This window comes from Oryctolagus cuniculus, chromosome 7 (assembly GCF_964237555.1).
Source record: "Oryctolagus cuniculus chromosome 7, mOryCun1.1, whole genome shotgun sequence".
Taxonomy (NCBI): domain Eukaryota; kingdom Metazoa; phylum Chordata; class Mammalia; order Lagomorpha; family Leporidae; genus Oryctolagus; species Oryctolagus cuniculus.
In genome coordinates, this window is record NC_091438.1 from 6,610,800 (window position 1) to 6,629,167 (window position 18,368).

Here is an 18,368-nt window from a genome sequence, read left to right on the forward strand (position 1 = left end):
CTTCATTGTGGAGTAGTGGGTAAAGCTGCTGCCTATGCCACTGGCATCCCATATGGGCACCAGTTCATGTCCCAGCTGCTCGATTTCTGATCCAGCTCCCTACTAGGGGCCAGGGCTCAATACCTACCTCTGTTTCCTGATTCCAGCTTCTTGTTAATGCAAACCATGGGAAGCAGCACTGATGGCTCAAATAATTGATTGGGTTCCTGCCACCCTTGTGGGAGACCTGAATTGAGTTCTCAGTTTCTGGCTTTGGTCTGGCCCAGTCTCAGTGGTTTGGGCATTTGAAGAATGAACCAGTGGATGGCAGTGCTCTCTCTCTCTCTCTCTCTCAACCCCCCCACCCTTTCAAATAAAAATTTTAAATTAGAGAGTTGTATAGTGTCATAGCATGAAAATGGACAAAGGGTGGCAACACAGAACATTAGTAAAGCTTAAAAATGTATTATTAAGTAAAAGAAATGAAACTAACATATAGTTTATACAAGGGAACTGCAAAAACTTCTTGAAAAAGTGGAAATAAAAGATAGTGTTAATTTTCCATTTTATAAATAAAAGCAAGGAATGTTTACTACATCTATCAACATAGTCGTTATCTGAAGGGTAGAAGGAATTTGGTTTAGAATGTAGTATTGGGAGACTTACTTGTTATGCAAACAGTATTCTAAATCATGCTGTGTGGGTATTATGATTCATTACACTCTGTATCTATATATTATTTTCTATAGGATGCCATGTTGCACAATAAAAATAAAGAATATACCCAAGACATTTTTCATTTAGTTGGACTTACACCTGTAGATCCTTTAAAGGCCGCATATTATTCCATCATAGACTTATCTTTTTCCTACATTAGGACAGTTACAGTGTTTTTATTTTTTGCATTTACTAACTTTGTATTAAACCTCTTGGTGTATATATATATATATCTTTTCGTTTGCTTGTGCTTGTGTTTCTCCAGGGTTGAGCCATAGAAATAGAATCAAGAGAGAGTTTTGATGGGTGCTATTCAATAGCCTTGCAGGCCTGTTCATGTTGCCTTTTCTGTTTAAGGTGTTTAATTTTTATATTGTTCCATCTGTCTCCCTTTTCCATTGTAATTTCTGACTTCTGTGTCATGTTTAAAAAAGGCCTTCCTCAATTTCAATTTATCTGGAATTTATTTTTGGTTATATGAAATGAGATTTCTTTCAGCTATATAGCCAGTTGTCTCAACATTTCTTTTATTAAATGGTCTATTATTTCCACACTGATTTAGAAGATTGTTTATTATCATTTAAAGGTCTTTTTCTGTTTAGTGGATGTTTAATATAGTCCTATATCAGTATGATAGTGTTTTAACATCTATAGACTTTAATGTGTTGCTCTCACTGATACTAGCAAATTTCTTCTAATTATTTCTTCCTTTCATAATGTTTGTCTTTTTATTCATTAATCAATTTTTTCAGATGAACTATAGTATCAAGTCCCTCCCTATCCCAGCCCCCCCCCAAAAAAAAGGAAAAGTATATGCTGACATTTCAGTTGGAATTAGATTATTTGGGAGATATTTAGCATTGGCACCCATTTATAAATATTAATTATTTTTAGCTTTATATAAAGGACACATTTTATATATTCCCTTGGGACTTTTTCCATGTCAATGTTATATTACTAATATCTTTGATATTTGCTGTAGTTTATTTTTTTGACTACAATATTTTTGATTATACCAAACAAGGAGTTGGGGTTGGGGTTCATTCCCTTATTGAGGGTATTATTATCTTTTTGGGGTATTTTTTTTAAAAAAAAATTTTTTTTTTTTTTTAAAAAAGATTTACCTCTTTGAGAGGCAGAGCTGCAGACAGAGGGAGAGACAGACAGATCTTCCATCCACTAGTTCACTCCCCAAATGGCCACAACAGCCAGAGCTGTACCAATCCAAAGCCAGGAGTGAGGAGCTTCTATGTCTCCCATGTGCATGCAGGGACCCAAGTACATGGGCCATTTTCCACTGCTCTCCCAGGCATGTTAGCAGGGAGCTGGATTGGAACTGGAGCAGCCAGGACTCAAACTGGCTTCTATAGTAGATGCTGTTGCCGCTACAGCACCAGCCCTTTTGGTGTCTTCTTAATTCATAGGAATATATTAAATCTTTTCTTTGTATCTTGGGTCTTCCAGACAGCAAGGCTACACTGCTCCACAGCCATGTCTTGGTCAGCGTATTGTTTTCCCAGCATTGTTGTAATGAAGAACCACACAGTGGGTGACTTCAGTCTTGGAGGCCATAAGCCTGAGATGAAGAATTTCTTGAGGACTGTGAGGGTGAATCAGTTGTACAGTTGTACATGTTTCTCACCTGGCTTCCAGGGGTTTGCTGGCAGCCTTTGATTCCTGTGACTTGTGGAGGCACCAGCTCAATCTCTGCATACATCTTCTCTTGGAGTTGTCCTGGATGTGCGTCTGTGTGCAGATTAGATTCTGTGTTGCAAGTATGCCAGTCGTGTTGGGTTGGTGTCCACTCCAGTGATCTCCTCCTCATTACATCAGCAATGGCCCTATTTCCAACTACGATCACAACCTGAAGTAGAGGGGATTAGCCCTTAAACATATGGATTCTTTTTTAAAAAATTTATTTAAGTTATACAAATTTCATGTATTTTATATATACAGATTTAGGAACGCAGTGACACTTCCCCCTCCACCACCCCTCCTGCCCACGCTCCAACCCTTCTTCTGCTTCCCTCTCACATTCCCACTCTTAATTTTTACAAATATCTATTTTCATATACTTAAAGATAGTATAGTAAACTCTACTCTAAGTAAAAGAGTTCAACAGATAGTATGAAGTGGGAAAGAAAAAACTCTTCCTCAAAAGAGACAATGGCTATAAACAATCAGTGAATCTCAAAATGTCTCTTTCACTCTAATACATTACATTTCAGGTACTCTCTTAGTTACCTTGGATCAGGGGAAATAGATGATATCTGTCTTTTGGGGACTGGCTTATTTCACTAAGTATGACGGTTTCCAGTTGTGTCCATCTTGTTGGAAAAGACAGATTTCATTCATTTTTGCATCTGAGTAATACTCCATAGTCTCTATATACCATAATTTCTTATCCAGTCAGCAGTTGATGGACATCTGGTTTGATTCCATATCTTAGCTATTGTGAGTTGTGCTGCAGTGAGAATGGGGGTACAGGTAACTCTTTCATGTGCTGATTTCTTTTAGTTTGGATAAAATTCTAGAAGTGGGATGGCTGGGTCATATGGAGGTCTGTATTCAGATCTCTGAGGTATCTCCACACTGTCTTCCACAGTGGCTGGGCCAGTTTACATTCCCACCAACAGTGGACCAGGGCACCCATTTCCCCACACCCTCACCAACATTGTTGTTTGTTGATTGCTGTATCTGAGCCTTTCTCACTGGAGTGAGGTGAAACCTCATTGTCGTTTTGATCTGCATTTTCCTGATGGCTAGTGATCCTGAGCATTTTCTTGAGAGTCTGCTAGCCATTTGAATTTCCTGTCTTGGAAAATGCCTGTTCAAGTCCTTTGCCCACTTCTTCACTGGATTGTTTCTATTGTTGTTGTTGAATTTCTTGAGCTCTTTTCAGATCCTGGATGTTAATCCGTTATCAGTTGTGCAGCTTGCAAATAATGTCTCACATTCTCTCAGTTGCTTCTTCACTTTGCTGGTGTTTTTCTGCAGTGCAGGAGCTTCTCAGCTTGATGTAATCCCATTTGTCAATTTTGGCTTTGGTTACCTGTGCCTCTGGGTCTTTTCCAAGAAGTTTTGCCTATGCCAATATATTGCAGAGTTTCCCCAGTGGTCTCTAATAATTTAATGATATCAGGTCATAGATTTAGGTCTTTGATCCATTTTGAGTAGATTTTTGTGTAAGGTTAGTAAAGTAGTGGTCTAGTTTCATACTTCTGCATGTGGAGACCCAGTGTTCCCAGCACCATTTGTTAGAGACTGTCCTTGCTCCAGTCATTGGTTTTAGATCTTTTGTCAAAGATAAGTTGGATATAGATGCATGAATTGATTTCTGGAGTTTCTATTCTGTTCCATTGTTCGTCCATCTGATTTTGTGCCAGTACCAGGCTGTTTTGATTATAACTGCCCTGTAGTATGTCTTGGAATCCGGTACTGTGATGCCTCCAGCTTTGTTTTTGTTGTATAAGATTACTTTAGCTATTTGGAGTTTCTTGTGTTTCCATATGAATTTTAGCATCATTTTTTTTAATCTAGATCTGCAAAGAATGTCATTGGTATTTTGTTTGGGATTGCATTGAATCTGTAAATTGCTTTTGGCAGTACGGATATCTTGTTATCTTGTTGATGTTGATTCTTCCAATCTATGAACATGGAAGATTTTTCCATTTTTTAATTTCTTCTATTTCTTTATTTACTGTTTTACAATTTTCATTGTGGAGCTCCTTGACATCCATCCTTGGTTAAATATATTCCAAAGTATTTAATTCTTTTTGGAGCTATTGTGAATGGGACTGATCTTAATAATCCTTCTTTGGGTCTGGCACTGTGGCGTAGCAGGTAAAGCCACTGCCTGCAGTGCCAGCATCCCATATGGGCACCAGTTCGAGTCTTGGCTACTCCACTTCTGAGCTAGCTCTCTGCTTTGGCCTGGGAAAGCAGTAGAAGATGGCCCAAGTCCTTGGGTACCTGCACTTGTATGGGAGACCTGGAAGAAGCTCCTGGCTCCTGGCTTCAGATTGGCTCATCTCTGGCCATTGTGGCCAATTGGGGAGTGAACCACTGGATGGAAGACCTCTCTCTGCCTCCCTCCTTCCCTCCCTCCCTCCCTCTCTCTCTCTCTCTATGTAACTCTGTTAAATAAATAAATAAATGTTTTTTAAATTGTCTTTTTTAGCCATGACATTGTCTATGTATATGAAGGCTATTGATTTTTCTGTGTTGATTTTATATACTGCCACTTTACCAAGCTCTTTTATGAGTTCCAGTAGTCTCTCAGTGGAGTCTTTTGGATCCCTTTCATATAGAATCATGTTGTCTGCAAATAGGGGTAGTTTGATTTCATCCTTTCCAATTTGTATCCCTTTAGTTTCTTTCTCTTGCCTAATGGCTCTGGCTAAAACTTCCAGGACTGTACTAAATAGCAATGGTGAGAGTGGGCATCCTTGTCTGTTCCAGATCTTAGAGGGAGTGCTTCCAGCTTTCCCCCATTCAGTAGAATGCTGGCTGTGAATTTGTCATGAATTGCCTTGATTGTGTTGAGGAATGTTCTTCTATACCCAATTTGCTTAAGGTTTTCATCATGACAGGATATTGTAGTTTATCAGCTGCTTTCTCTGCATTTCCATTGAGATAACCATATGGTTTTTGTTTTTCAATTTGTTAATGTGATGTATCACATTTATTGATTTGAAAATGTTGAACTATCCCTGCATAACAGGGATAAATCCCACTTGGTCAGAGTGTTGTATTTTACTGGCTAATATTTTGTTGAGTATTTTTGCATCTATGTTCATCAGGAATATTGGTCTGTAGTTATTTTTCTCTGTTGTATCTTTTTCTGGATTAGGAAATAAGGTGATACTGGCTTTATAGAAGGAGTTTGGGAGAATTGCCTCCCTTTCAATTGTTTTGAATAGCTTGGGAAGAATTGGAGTTAGTTTTTCTTTAAATGTTTGGTAGAATTCAGCAGTGAAGACATCTGGTCCTGGGCTTTTCTTTTTTGGGAAGGTCTTTATTACTGATTCATTTTCTGCCTTGGTTATTGGTCTATTTAGGTTTTCTGTCTTCATGACTCAATTTTGGTAGAATGCATGTAACTAGGAATCTATCCATTTCTTCTAGGTTTCCTGATTTGTTGGCATACTGCCCTTTGTAGTAATTTCTGATGAGTCCTATTATTTCTGTGGTATTGATATAGGCAGGCAGGTAGAATAAAATCTATTAGATCGGTAAGCTGGAGACCATGCCTCAACCATGCCCCTGTGTGAACTCATGCCCCTATCTGACCCCACCAGTATGCCCACCTGCCAATCAGACTACATAACCACTCCCCTTTGGGAGTGAATAAAAGGCCTGGAGCCTGGTGGGCCCCACCCTTTGTTGCCCTTGTTGCCCATGCCTTCAGGGCACATGGCTTTGGCTGCCTGCTCCGTGCCTGCATGCTTGCTGCGTGTGGCTTCTAGCCTGCTCTCTGCTTGGTATGGATCCAACTTAGCTTCTAGACTTCTCTTTCTCCCCTAAATAAAGTCCTCACTCTCCTGTGTATTTCTCTCACTGAATAAAATCCTTAAAAACTTAACATGTTATCTGGTCTATTTAAGCCAGTATTCAGAATTATTTTCTGGATACATGGGAAGAGCCCACATCAGTATCTGTTGTTGCATTTCCTCTTTCATCTCTTATTGATTTGGGTCTTCCTTTTTTTTTTTTTTTTTTTTTTTTCCCCTGGTTAGTTGCACCAGTGGTGTATCAATTTTGTTTATTTTTTCAAAAAACCAGCTCTTCATTTCACTGGAATTTTTTTTGTATTTTTTTTGTTTTAGTTTTGTTTATTTCTTCTCTAGTTTTAATTATTCCATTTCTCCTACTAGTTTTGGGTTTGTTTTGTTGTTGTTTTCTAGGTTCTTGAAATGCATTGATAGCTCATTTATTTGATGCCTTTTCCAATTTCTTCTTGTAGGCACAGACTGCCACAATGTTTCCCCTTCCCTCCCTTCCAGAAAAAGAATGTAAAGTAGGACATTTCTCTCACCCTCCATGTTATAAAGTGAACTAGGTATTCTCACATTTTAAAGAGGGAAATAACTGGGGGTAGATGCCACTTCAGTGCTTACTAAGAAGTGGCCTGTGTCTATTGCCTCAAGCTCTCTACAAGCAGGGGAAGGAGGGTTGACAGATCAAGTCCCCTGTTAGTTGCTAGTCCAGAATAGAGTGCTTTCCCCCACCTATCCAGCTCCCCCAAACAAGTAAGGAAGCACCAAGAAACTCACAGGTGAGGATCTATGTGGGTGACCAGTAATTCATTTCAGGTTAGAAAACAGAGGCAGTAGATTCCCTAAAGAAAGCCTGGGTTGGGGAGGGCGAATCTGGCTATTATGGGTTGAATTGTGTCACTCAGGAATCCATTAGCTTGAGAAGATTCCAAGATAGTGGATTAAGGAACAACATTCTGTGCTAGGCTAGGGATAAACAATAAGAAAGTGTAGGAAGTGAACTTTCAGGGGACAATTGGAAAGGGACCCACACTGGAAAGTCCTTCTTTCATTCTTTCCATAAAAGTTGTACTTATATATATACATTACTAATATATTAATGTAATATATTATTTTAAGTATTTATTTTTAAGTTGTACTGTTGCCTAGGGTTCATCTTAGTTTGACTCAGTGAGAAAGATCTTAAATGATACTTTGCCCTCTGAAACCTGGATACATAGCCAAATCTGACAAGAGTTAACAGTACTTAGGGCATCCATCAATAAGTAAAGTGCTTTAAAATGACCTTTTCAGTATATCTGTATCCAGAAAGTAAGCCCAGCACACTTAACTGCTTCAGAGAATGGGAGATCAACAGGTAGACTGCCTGCCTATCTTAAAATAACAGTATTGAATTGATATGGCAAGAGATAACAAATCTGTTTCCATTTGTAGTAGCAACTGAGAGTAATTGTAATTGTTTTGTAATAACTTGTGGTAATTGTTTTTGGAATAACTTCAGCGCATACTTTGGTTCTGAAAGAAAGAGTGCTATCATCATTTCAGGATATCCCCTAATAGGATATCTCCTAAAATGTGCCCCATATTTGCCTTCTCCAAAGTAGGTCCATCCCAGAGTAAGGAATTGTAGATGGGAAGAAAATAGTAGAGCTTTTATTCCTTTGGTTTTTACTCAAAATAAGTAAAAATGTATCTCAAGAATATTTATTATATAGACTTGGAGCCTGTATTTATATTATTTGTAAATAAATATGCCTCCTACTAGAGACATGAACTTAAATTTAAAAAAAAAAAAAATGGATTCCACTATCAAAGAATTGTAGTCCATGAATTTCTTGAGAACAAATCTTTTTCTGTTTCATCTTTATATTCCACAAGCGGACGTTCCATTGTTGTGTGAATTCCTCAGGCAGAAAAAATGTTACACTGTAAAAAAGTTCTGTAATTTAAACTCATTTACATTCAAATAAAGCACGTTTTACAATAGTTTGAAGCAACTGTTTTCTCCTGACTTTTTCTTATATAAGACTACTTGGAAAGTTAATGGAGGGGGCCAGTGTGGTGGTGCTTGCTTCTCCAGCATGCCATGTCAGAGTGCTGATTGGAGTCCTGGCTGCTCCACTTTTTCCAGTCCACCTCCCTGATAATACACCTAGGAAAGCAGCAGAATATGGCCCAAGTATTTGGGTCTTTGCCTTGCATGTGGGAGAGCTGAGTGGAGTTCCTGGCTCCTGGCTTTGGCCTGGCCCTGCCCTGGCTGTTGAGAGTATTTGGGGAGTGAACCAGTGGGTGGAATATCTCTTTTTCTCTCTCTGTGTCTCCTTCTTTCTCTGTCACTCTGCCTTACAAATAAATAAATCTTTTTCTTAGGTTCATGGAAAAATTGAATTAAAATACAAGCTATTTTTTTGCAAAAAAAGTTTTTGAAATCCATGAATGGTTTTTTCATGATACTCATTTTCCATGAACTTTTTAAATACTTCTTCTATGTTTGGATTTTAAAAAATCTTTTGAGCAAAAATTAGCTTATCTTTTAAAAATATTTCTTTCTTTATTTGAAAGGCAGAGCTTCAGAATGTGAGAAAAGAGATAGCTTCTCTCCACCAACTCACATGGCCTTGTTGACTGAGCTTCTCATGAGGCTGGCAGCGGTAGAACATAGAGCGTGGATGGGAGAAAAGTCACATTGCAAGCCAGGAAGTTGGGAGAGAGTGGCTAGCCCCAACTTGGTTTTTATGGCCATCCCTCTTGAGAACTCCCTTCAGAAGGCATGCCTCCAGTGACCTAAGAACCTCCCACTAGAGGCCGGCGCTGTGGCTCAGTAGGCTAATCCTCCGCCTTGTGGTGCCAGCACACTGGGTTCTAGTCCCGGTTGGGGCGCCGGATTCTGTCCCGGTTGCCCCTCTTCCAGGCCAGCTCTCTGCTGTGGCCAGGGAGTGCAGTGGAGGATGGCCCAAGTGCTTGGGCCCTGCACCCCATGGGAGACCAGGAGAAGCACCTGGCTCCTGCCTTCGGATAGGCGCGGTGCGCCAGCCGCAGTGCACCGGCCGTGGCGGCCATTGGAGGTGAACCAACAGCAAAGGAAGACCTTTCTCTCTGTCTCTCTCTCTCACTGTGCACTCTGCCTGTCAAATAAATAAATAAATAAATAAATAAATAATAATAAAGAACCTCCCACTAGGCCTACTTAGTGAACACCATAGTGGGATTAGGTTTCCACCTTCTCCAGTACCATTAACTTAAAACTTTGGAGTTTAAGCTCTGTCTGTGTGATAGAGGCCTTTGTCTTTTAATTAAACTTGTTTCTGACTAACATGATGAAAGCTGTAGTAGAGGCCGCCCCAAGGTCAAGCAGAAAAAAGAAATTTGCCCTGGAAATGGAATGTGGTCATTATCTGTTTGCCTATGAATGCTTCAACTGTAGTTATTATCTGCTTATGTGTAACCATTTCCAGTTCTGCTTGCTAGTACAGAGATACCCTATGGCTCAGAATGTATGGAAGAAAACCCATCAGCAGTAACTATATATGCATGCACAGTATTGTATCAATTCCTGTGGTTGCCATGTAACACTAGAATATCCAATCAAATGTATGCATATAGCCATGTAAGGGAAACAAAGAAGCTAAAAACATATATGAGGAGATATGCCTCTTTGTTCTGGGCGTAGGCTGTTGGATAAAAAATTCTGCCTGGGCCTTACAGCAGCATAAATAATAAAAGACTACTTCCTGTTAAAAGGCCTTGGTGCCGGCGCCGCGGCTCACTAGGCTAATCCTCCGCCTTGCGGCGCCGGCACACCGGGTTCTAGTCCCAGTCGGGGCACCAGATTCTGTCCCGGTTGCCCCTCTTCCAGGCCAGCTCTCTGCTATGGCCTGGGAGTGCAGTGGAGGATGGCCCAAGTGCTTGGGCCCTGCACCCCATGGGAGACCAGGATAAGTACCTGGCTCCTGCCTTCGGATCAGCGCAGTGCGCCGGCCGCGGCGGCCATTGGAGGGTGAACCAACGGCAAAAGGAAGACCTTTCTCTCTCTCTCTCACTGTCCACTCTGCCTGTCAAAAAAATAAAAATAAAAAAAATAAAAAAGGCCTTGGTGTCTTACCTCTGTATAGGAATCTCAGTACACATGAATTTATGAGCCAAATCATGTTCAAACTGTTGCAGCTTTTTAAAACTAAGATCATGCAATAGTTTTCTTTCTGTATCTGGCTTATTTCACTGAGCATAATGTCCTTTAGATTAATCCATATGGTTGCAAAAGCAGATTTCTCTTTTTTAAGGTTGAATAATATTCCACAGTGCACACACTTTGGTTGCTCCCATGCCTTGGCTGTTGTGAATAATGCTGAAGTAAATGTAAGAGGCAGCTTTCTTTACTAAGCAGCGATTTCATTTCCTTCGGGTAGGTACCCAGAGGAGGGATTGCAGGGGCATACAGTAGTTCTAGTTTAAATTTCTTGATGAGCTTCCCTGTGGTTTTCCATAGTTCATGTACCAATCTACATTTACCTAGCAGTGTGTATGGACTCCCTTTTCTCTACACCCCTTACCAACACTTACTGTTTCTATCCTAACAGGTGTGAGGTGATAACTCACTGAGGTGTTGATTTGCATTTCCTAGATGATAGTGACACTGAAAACCTTTTCATGTAACTGCTGACTTATTTTTGTCTTCTTGTGAGACAAATGTCCAGTCAGGTCCTTTGCTGTTTTTTTAATTGTAATATATGGGTTTTTTGCTATTGAGTCGTGTGAGTTTCTTATATATTCAGTATGTCAACCCCGTAAGATGTATGTTTAAGACATATTTGCTCTTATTCTATGGGCTTCCTTTTCATTTTGTTGATTGTTTCCTTTGGTGACAAAAGCCCATTAGTTTTGATCAGACATCAGTGAGATTTTCTCTTGAAGCCACAAAATGTTGTATTTTATTCTCTAAACATTTAGTGTTCTCTCACCTGAAAGACATCACTTAAAATAATGGATAAAAACTGACATAGTTTCAGTTGTAAAATTAGTACTGGTAAATTTGTAGAACTCAGCATCAGCATCGTGAAATGCTTGTAAGGTCAGCCAACTGTCAAATACCCTGATCAGACGTGGAAATGTGTATTCATTTATTCATTCACTTAATAAATATTGAACACTTACCATGTGGCAAATGTTTCACTAATGTTCAGTGAAATCCTTTTGTTAAGAAGAACTTGTTAAAGACAATCAGACTTCCAAAATCATTCACTGGTGCAAAGAAGTAAAACAGAAGTCTATGTGCTGTAAGATTCAAGCTAACCTCTACATCCTGTCACTTATAAAATACAGGGATTGACTTCCTGATTCTGCCATTGACTCTTTGGATCTCTACACAGTTTACTCAACTTTGTTGTATCCCAAACCAGTGTTCAAGGAAAACTGTTTAATTTCCCACTTCATGACTTTATCTCCACCTTTCGTACCTGAACCAAAATGTCTTTAAACAAAAGAAGAGTTTGAGGCAGAAGCTCTGATAGGGAAAGTGTCCCTCGTGTCACCTCTGGAACTGGAATATCTGCACCCCGCCCCTCCCCTTAGCTGCTGTGTGACTCTGTCTCTTCTCGAAACCCTTCTCTGCCTATCTGTAAAATGGAGAAAATATTACAGACTCAGGGGTTTATAAAGAATAAATGAGGTGAAACATGTAAATCACTTCACACGCTATCTTGTACATTGTAAGTGCACAACACATCTGATCTGATATTGACACAAGTATCCAACTTATTGATGGATCTAGAGACAAATTAGAGGAAATGTCACCTTAATGATTTCCAGTTTCCTCACAGAGCAGTAGTAATCTTAGGTGTGTTAGGTTTATCCACCCTTCTACCTGTTCAATAAGCAATTAAAAAAGGGATGAAATATTTTCTTCCTTTCATTCAAATAGAAATTAAGTATCATAGGACCATGAGACAAAGTGGTAGGAAAAAATAATACGGTTTTTTGAAGCTTGAAGGTAAAATAATAAAGATAATTATGCAGTTGTTCAAATGAAAATAAACCTTTAATTAATATAGGCAAATAATAATTTTATCTTTCAGTCGTAAGGACCTTCTATAAATCCAGGCATCCATTAAGTACTCAAAAAATGTTGGCTGAGTTAACCTGAATCAAGGGTCATTAAAGTATGGCCACAACCTGTTTTGGTAAAGTTGTATTAGAATAGCAATTCCCATTTGTCTACATATTACAGTATTGTCTCTTTATGGTTGCCTTCATTTTATGACAATGGAGATTAAGTAGTTACAACAGAAACCATATGAAGCAAAGCCTAAAATATTTACTGTCTGACCCCTGTCTAATTAGTCTCTGTGGTATATGAAGTAGTATAATAAAGAATCTTGGCCAAACATTCAGAAATTCAGATTTCATTTCCACAAGAAGCTGTTGTACCTTAGACATCTTAAGTTGTGTGATCCGTGGTGGGTGTTTGGTGTGCTGCGTGTCTGTTAAGACACCACTTGGGACACCTGCATCCCATATTGGAGTGCCGAGATTCACGTCCCCTTGAAGTACTTAGTAAATAGTATGTGACAGCCTAGGAACTGGCACATGTACACATATGCTCTATGGACATATACACAAAAGAACACACACACATACAATACAGATGCTCTTACACAGGAATTATTTTACTCACCAAGCATTCTGTAGACACTTTACACAACTTAAGGCAAGTAATGAATAAAATGGAATCAACAAATATTGAATAAGTACTTACATGTATGGCACATGATAGACTGTCAGTATGTGTGGGATTTTCTTGTGTTTAGAATTCTGTAGTCAAGTATTGTTTCTGAAGTCATACTTACAGGTTTTTGATGCCCTAACTCACAGTTTAGCAAAATGGGAAGCCCCACTATAGAACAGTTACACCTTCAGATAAATTTCATTGACTTATTTTTAAGTATAATTTTACATAGAAAGGACTAAGTTACGTCATGTTCTGATGGTAAGCAGGGAAATGCAGTGTGATATCTTAGATGTCGTGACAAAATGTCAATCTGGAACTTTTTATTGAGTGCCTCATTTGCCAACTCTAGTTTACAGAGGGTAAGTTTGCATGAAGGGTTATTTGGTGATTTTTTTTTTTTTTTTTTTACTAAACAGTCTTTTCTTTGAAAATATAAATAAAAGATTAATTTTTCCTTAACCCAGTTTCTCTGTGTAGAGTAATGGCATGATTTCTTAAAGGAGGAATATATGAACATCTTTTTCTAAAGAAATTTTTTTAATTTATTTGAAAGGCTAAGTTAGAAAGAGAGAGCTAGAGACAGAGAGATCTTCCATCTGCTAGTTCACTCCCAAAATGGCCATAGTATCCAGAGCTGAGCCAGGCTGAAGCCAGGAGCCCAGAGCTTCATCGTGGTCTCCCACGTGGGTGGAAGGGACCCAAGCACTTGGGCCATCTTCCACTGCTCTCCCAGGCACATTAGTTGAGAATTATATTATAAGTGGAGCAGCTGGGATACAAACCAGCACCCATATGAGATGCCAGTGTCACAAGTGGTGGCTAAACCCACTTTGTCACAACACCAGCCACATGAGGCCATTTATTATTAAACTGTCTTTCATACATGGAATTATAATCTTGCTCTAAATAATGTATCATTCTGTAGACATTTATAAATCATCCACTTATATGCAAGACCCTACAATTTTTCAAAAATAATTAGTGTAATACAGTTTTTGCTTTCTAGAAGTGTGAGTTATGGTGGAAAGCTATATAAACAAATAATTTCAATACAAAATAAGAATAATAACCATGAAAGTGTGACTATAATAGCTATAACTCTACCTTAAGTGTCAGGGGAAACCTGGATTCTTGAGCTGAGTCTCAATAGAACATTCAGTTTGATCTTTGCAGGTGCGTATGCTGGAGTGATACCGCATGGAAGTTACCAGAATCATTCAGCAAAAATCTTTGAGCACCTACTGTGTGCCACATAACATCTGAGATAGTGGGGATATACAAGTAAACAAAACAAATGAATTTTTTCTGCTAATTTTGGTGGGACATGCAAAGACATGGAAGTAAGATAAATAGTGCAGCATGGCTGAGGAATTTGGGAATGTGGATCACTCCCCAAAAAATTTGGAAGCCACATCACACTTAGACTTTTTTTTTTTTTTTTTTTGACAGGCAGAGTGGACAGTGAGAGAGAGACAGAGAAAGGTCTTCCTTTTTGCCGTTGGTTCACCCTCCAATGGCCGCCGCAGCCGGCGCACCACGCTGATCCGAAGCCAGGAGCCAGGTGCTTTTCCTGGTCTCCCATGGGGTGCAGGGCCCAAGCACTTGGGCCATCCTCCACTGCCTTCCGGGGCCATAGCAGAGAGCTGGCCTGGAAGAGGGGCAACCGGGACAGAATCTGGCACCCCCACACTTAGACTTTTGATCATGGCTTGCTAAGGCAAAGTTTCCAACCTGGAAGTAACAAAGGTTTTTGTGTTGTGAAGCTATTAGAAAAGGATCATCAATCCATGTTTACATCCTAAGCAAGCATAGATTGCATTACCACTGCTTTTCAATTTTATGTAGCAATTTGGAATAATAAAAAGTCACTTAATCATGAATTCATAATACATTTTTGATATTTTCTTCTCAAGTGGTACTGTAGCTACAACCACTTTCAAATAACTGTCTCTCAAATGATTAATTTTAGAAACAGGTCCTAAAACATTCAGCCTGATATTTCCTGTCAGTGTTGTAGCTGTTTAATTTTTCGAGCAGCCTACTGAACTTCAGTAATACTTAGTGAGCTTCTTCTGAGTGAGAGGCACCACTTAGCCACTGTGAATCCCAAGATCAATCTACAACAAGGTTCATGTCCTCGGGGGTTCACAGTGGAAGTAAACTAGAGTCCAGGTGAAAACTAGTGAAGACTGGCGAGAAGGTATGGGCTCAGGATATAGTCAGGAGGTAAGACCTAGTAAGCAATGAGAATCCCCCCACTGAAAGCAGAGCCTTAGGGCAGAAGGAAAGACTAGAATGAGCTAATGTCTTGCTAATGCAAGGGAAAAACTCATGTTTAACATATTATTTTCTTCTAGTAAAAAGCCCATCAGTCTCCAATGAGTAGGAATTTTGTGACTTACGGGTCCTGAACATACCTCTTCAGCCTGATTTTTCTCTGTTAACAAAGAATAAATATGTGAAATAATCTTAAACCATCATATAAATCATATAAGAAATTCCTCCGGATCCGACTCCTTCACAATGACAGTGTAATGTCAGGATGTGAGTGACAGGAGTTGAAAAACAGGCATTCGCTATGCTGATGGATCGTTCTCTGCCCAGCAAGCTTACTTCTCTTCTTTCAGGTTTCAGCCTTCTTTCCTTCACACATGCACACACACACACACACACACACAAGCACATATGCGCGTACACACACTCTGTCTCTCTCTCACACACAGACACACCACACAGACACACCACACACACGCACTTCCTTTTCTTTCTCGTAAAGAAAGACAGAGCTATTGAATAGAAGCCCAGAATTGCCCCCAAGTTCCGACCACCAGCTCGGGTTCTTATGAAGTGGACTTGTAATATCCTTAATGTTGCTCTTGGCAGTCACTTACAGATTCCATTATTGTCGATCAATGCAGTCGCCATGCGAGGCGGGGGGAGGATCGGAGGCGGAGGAGAAGAAAGGAGGGACGAGAGCTTCCTGCTCACGGATTTATCCACCTGCCTTTGCTCGCAGGAAATCTCCGTACAGGGGCTGGGGTGCTGTTGAAATAGCTAAAGCAGAAGGGGTTAGGGGCTTGCAGTGCTTGTGGGTGACTGAAAGGAAATTCTCCTCAGAACAAAACCAAATGCTGAATTTGTTCTTTTGTCTTTGTTTTTGTTTGATGATACGCTTCTCTTAACTGATGAGCTATTGTGCTGTCCGGTTATCTAAGCTGCTTCTAGTGTAGGAACCTCTTTCTTTTTCCTTGGGTGTCTCTATATTTTATTTTCCTATGCTTTCTCCTGTCATTAAACACAGATCATTATTCAGTTTGATCCTGGCTTTCTCTTTCAGGCTAAAGCTTAACACCAAGAGGCAGAAGGACAAATCTTTCTTTCCCTCTCTTCTTCCATCCTCTTTTAACCCTCTCTTTCTCTTTCCTTCTTTCTCTCCTCTACACCACCCCTGTTGTATTAGATTGATGTCACAGAGAGAATTCAGAATCGAGGGAGGGTCCCATTTTCTCTTTCATCATTACTGCCTAGCCAGCAATTTAAGTGTTGGACCCCCAAGAATTTAGTCTTTGAATTCTTCTTTTCCCGCTTCATCATTCCGTAATTGTGCTCTGTATGGAAAAGTTTTCTGGCTGGAGAATGAGTCTCCTTTCCCCCGGTGATGTGGCGGAGTGGTTGGATAGTAGCACCGAAGAGGAGAAGAGCCTTCTGTCATTTCTGGGTACGGTAGGGCTCCCTTGTTCTTTTAACCCTTTGTTGTCTGAACTTTTCTTACTTTGGGGAATAAGACCCCAGATTTTCTAAATTCACTTGTGTATTTGTTAAGAGGGGGGAGAAGAATTAAAAGAATATGTATAAGTTATCTGCTTTTCAAGTTTTGTTTGTGTCTGTAGAAATAATGCCACCAACACTGGCTATGGGAAATACGAGACAGTTTGCTTTGCTTTAACAAAGAGTGCCATTGCCATACAAAGCTCACCATGTCATCTGGCCAGCTGTCTGTGGTATTTAAGATAACTTTGGCGAGCTGAAATATATTGTTATTTATTGTATTATCGACACAGTGCTGGTAGGACTTGGTGTGTGAGAGTGGGAGTAGGCTTTGTGTCCATGGAAAGCCAATGTACAAACTGAGAAGTAGCTTTTTGGCAAGGTGTGAACTATTTGTAATGCTCGTATGTGATTTTTGCTGAGTACATAAAATAAGACACATGGACTGGTCATTACTTTAACTTTGGATCTATAGATGCTTTTTGGAAAATTTCTAAGAAAAGCAATTGTTGACCATGGAGTTATCAGTTTAACAAGCAAATTCCTAGAAAAGTTGGCTTATAAATTTAATCATATCTTGAATGTGGTAGGAGAGCTTGATACTTAACAAAAAGATTCTACTTGGGAATACTTTTGTTGCCTTAACAGTAGCCTTCAAATGTATCCCTTTTATAAGCTTGGTGTATGCCTTGGTACATTTACTCAATGTAAGGATACCTCTATTATGTGTGGACAAAATGCAGCCAGTGTTCTGGTTAGTCCCCATGAACATTGTCTGCAGCCTATAAATAGTTGTGTGCCAGTCTGGAAGATATGCCTGTTATTAAAAAGTCTGTCTTATATTTGCATAAGTTTCTATTGGCTTTATTTAATTCAATTCTATTATCATCTTAACATTCTATAAATGATTTGTTTTTAAATGAAGTCTACATGTAAAGAATCAATCAAATCATATATTTTGAAATCCTGTAGGTATATGTAGACATTAATCCTACTCTTAATTTGTTTATCATATCCTCATTTAGCATGAGCATTGGAGTGACTTTAAAATACAAATACCTTGTAGAGTCTTTCTTTCTCTGAAGCCTGTTCCATTATACTTACTTCCATTCCCCTCCCCCAACACATAAAAGAAAACATCAGTGAAGTAAAACAGATACAAACATCTCTAAGTAAAGCCGACCACCTAAACCCTGTCGCATGGGAAAGGAGGCAGAGTCATTAAACACCTTTTGCTTTTGTGTACCTTTAGGAATTTAGCTTATCTACCCTCAAGTTTGTCTTTTTTGTTTCTCTCTCTCTCTCTCTCTCTCTCTCTCTGTATGTGTGTGTGTGTCTTTCTTTGCCACTATCCCATTATACCTGAAATGAATTGGATCAAATAAAAGGCATTATAGTATTGCCTCTGCCCATCCTGGCTCCTGTCCTCTGATGAGGGAAATTAGTAAATTCCTATTTATCCACTGATAGAGGTAGAAAAGACACAGAACTTACTTGGAAGAGTAATGCAAATGTTTCCAAATTACCCTGTTCGCTTCTAGTTCACAATTATTCAGCTAATGAAAGAAAACCCTAGTATATGTAATAGTATATAAAATATAGATAAGTCTGAGTGGTGATTCTGCTTGTTTAGTTGCTGAGTGAATAGACAACTCTGTATCTCGTGCTCTGCTGAGGTGGGG

At 39.4% G+C, this 18,368-nt stretch overlaps 1 protein-coding gene and 1 long non-coding RNA gene across 12 annotated transcripts in view; one reads left to right on the plus strand and one right to left on the minus strand.

The window, feature by feature from the left end:
• RASAL2 (RAS protein activator like 2) overlaps window positions 1-18,368 on the plus strand; it is a 419,600-nt gene that overhangs the window by 271,297 nt on the left and 129,935 nt on the right. The window contains exon 1 of one of the 11 annotated variants that reach the window (XM_051856993.2): window positions 16,505-16,636. The exons of the other annotated variants lie outside the window; for them this stretch is intronic. Coding sequence (XP_051712953.2) covers window positions 16,531-16,636 — 106 coding nt within the window. The 5' untranslated portion in view covers window positions 16,505-16,530. Of the gene's footprint in view, window positions 1-16,504; window positions 16,637-18,368 lie in introns of those variants that run through there. 11 annotated transcript variants of the gene reach the window in all.
• Window positions 1,791-15,969, minus strand: LOC138850467 (uncharacterized). Its single transcript, XR_011390256.1, has 2 exons — window positions 14,023-15,969; window positions 1,791-2,560 (listed from the first exon to the last, which is right to left on the minus strand). It is a non-coding gene; the product is annotated as an uncharacterized lncRNA (long non-coding RNA).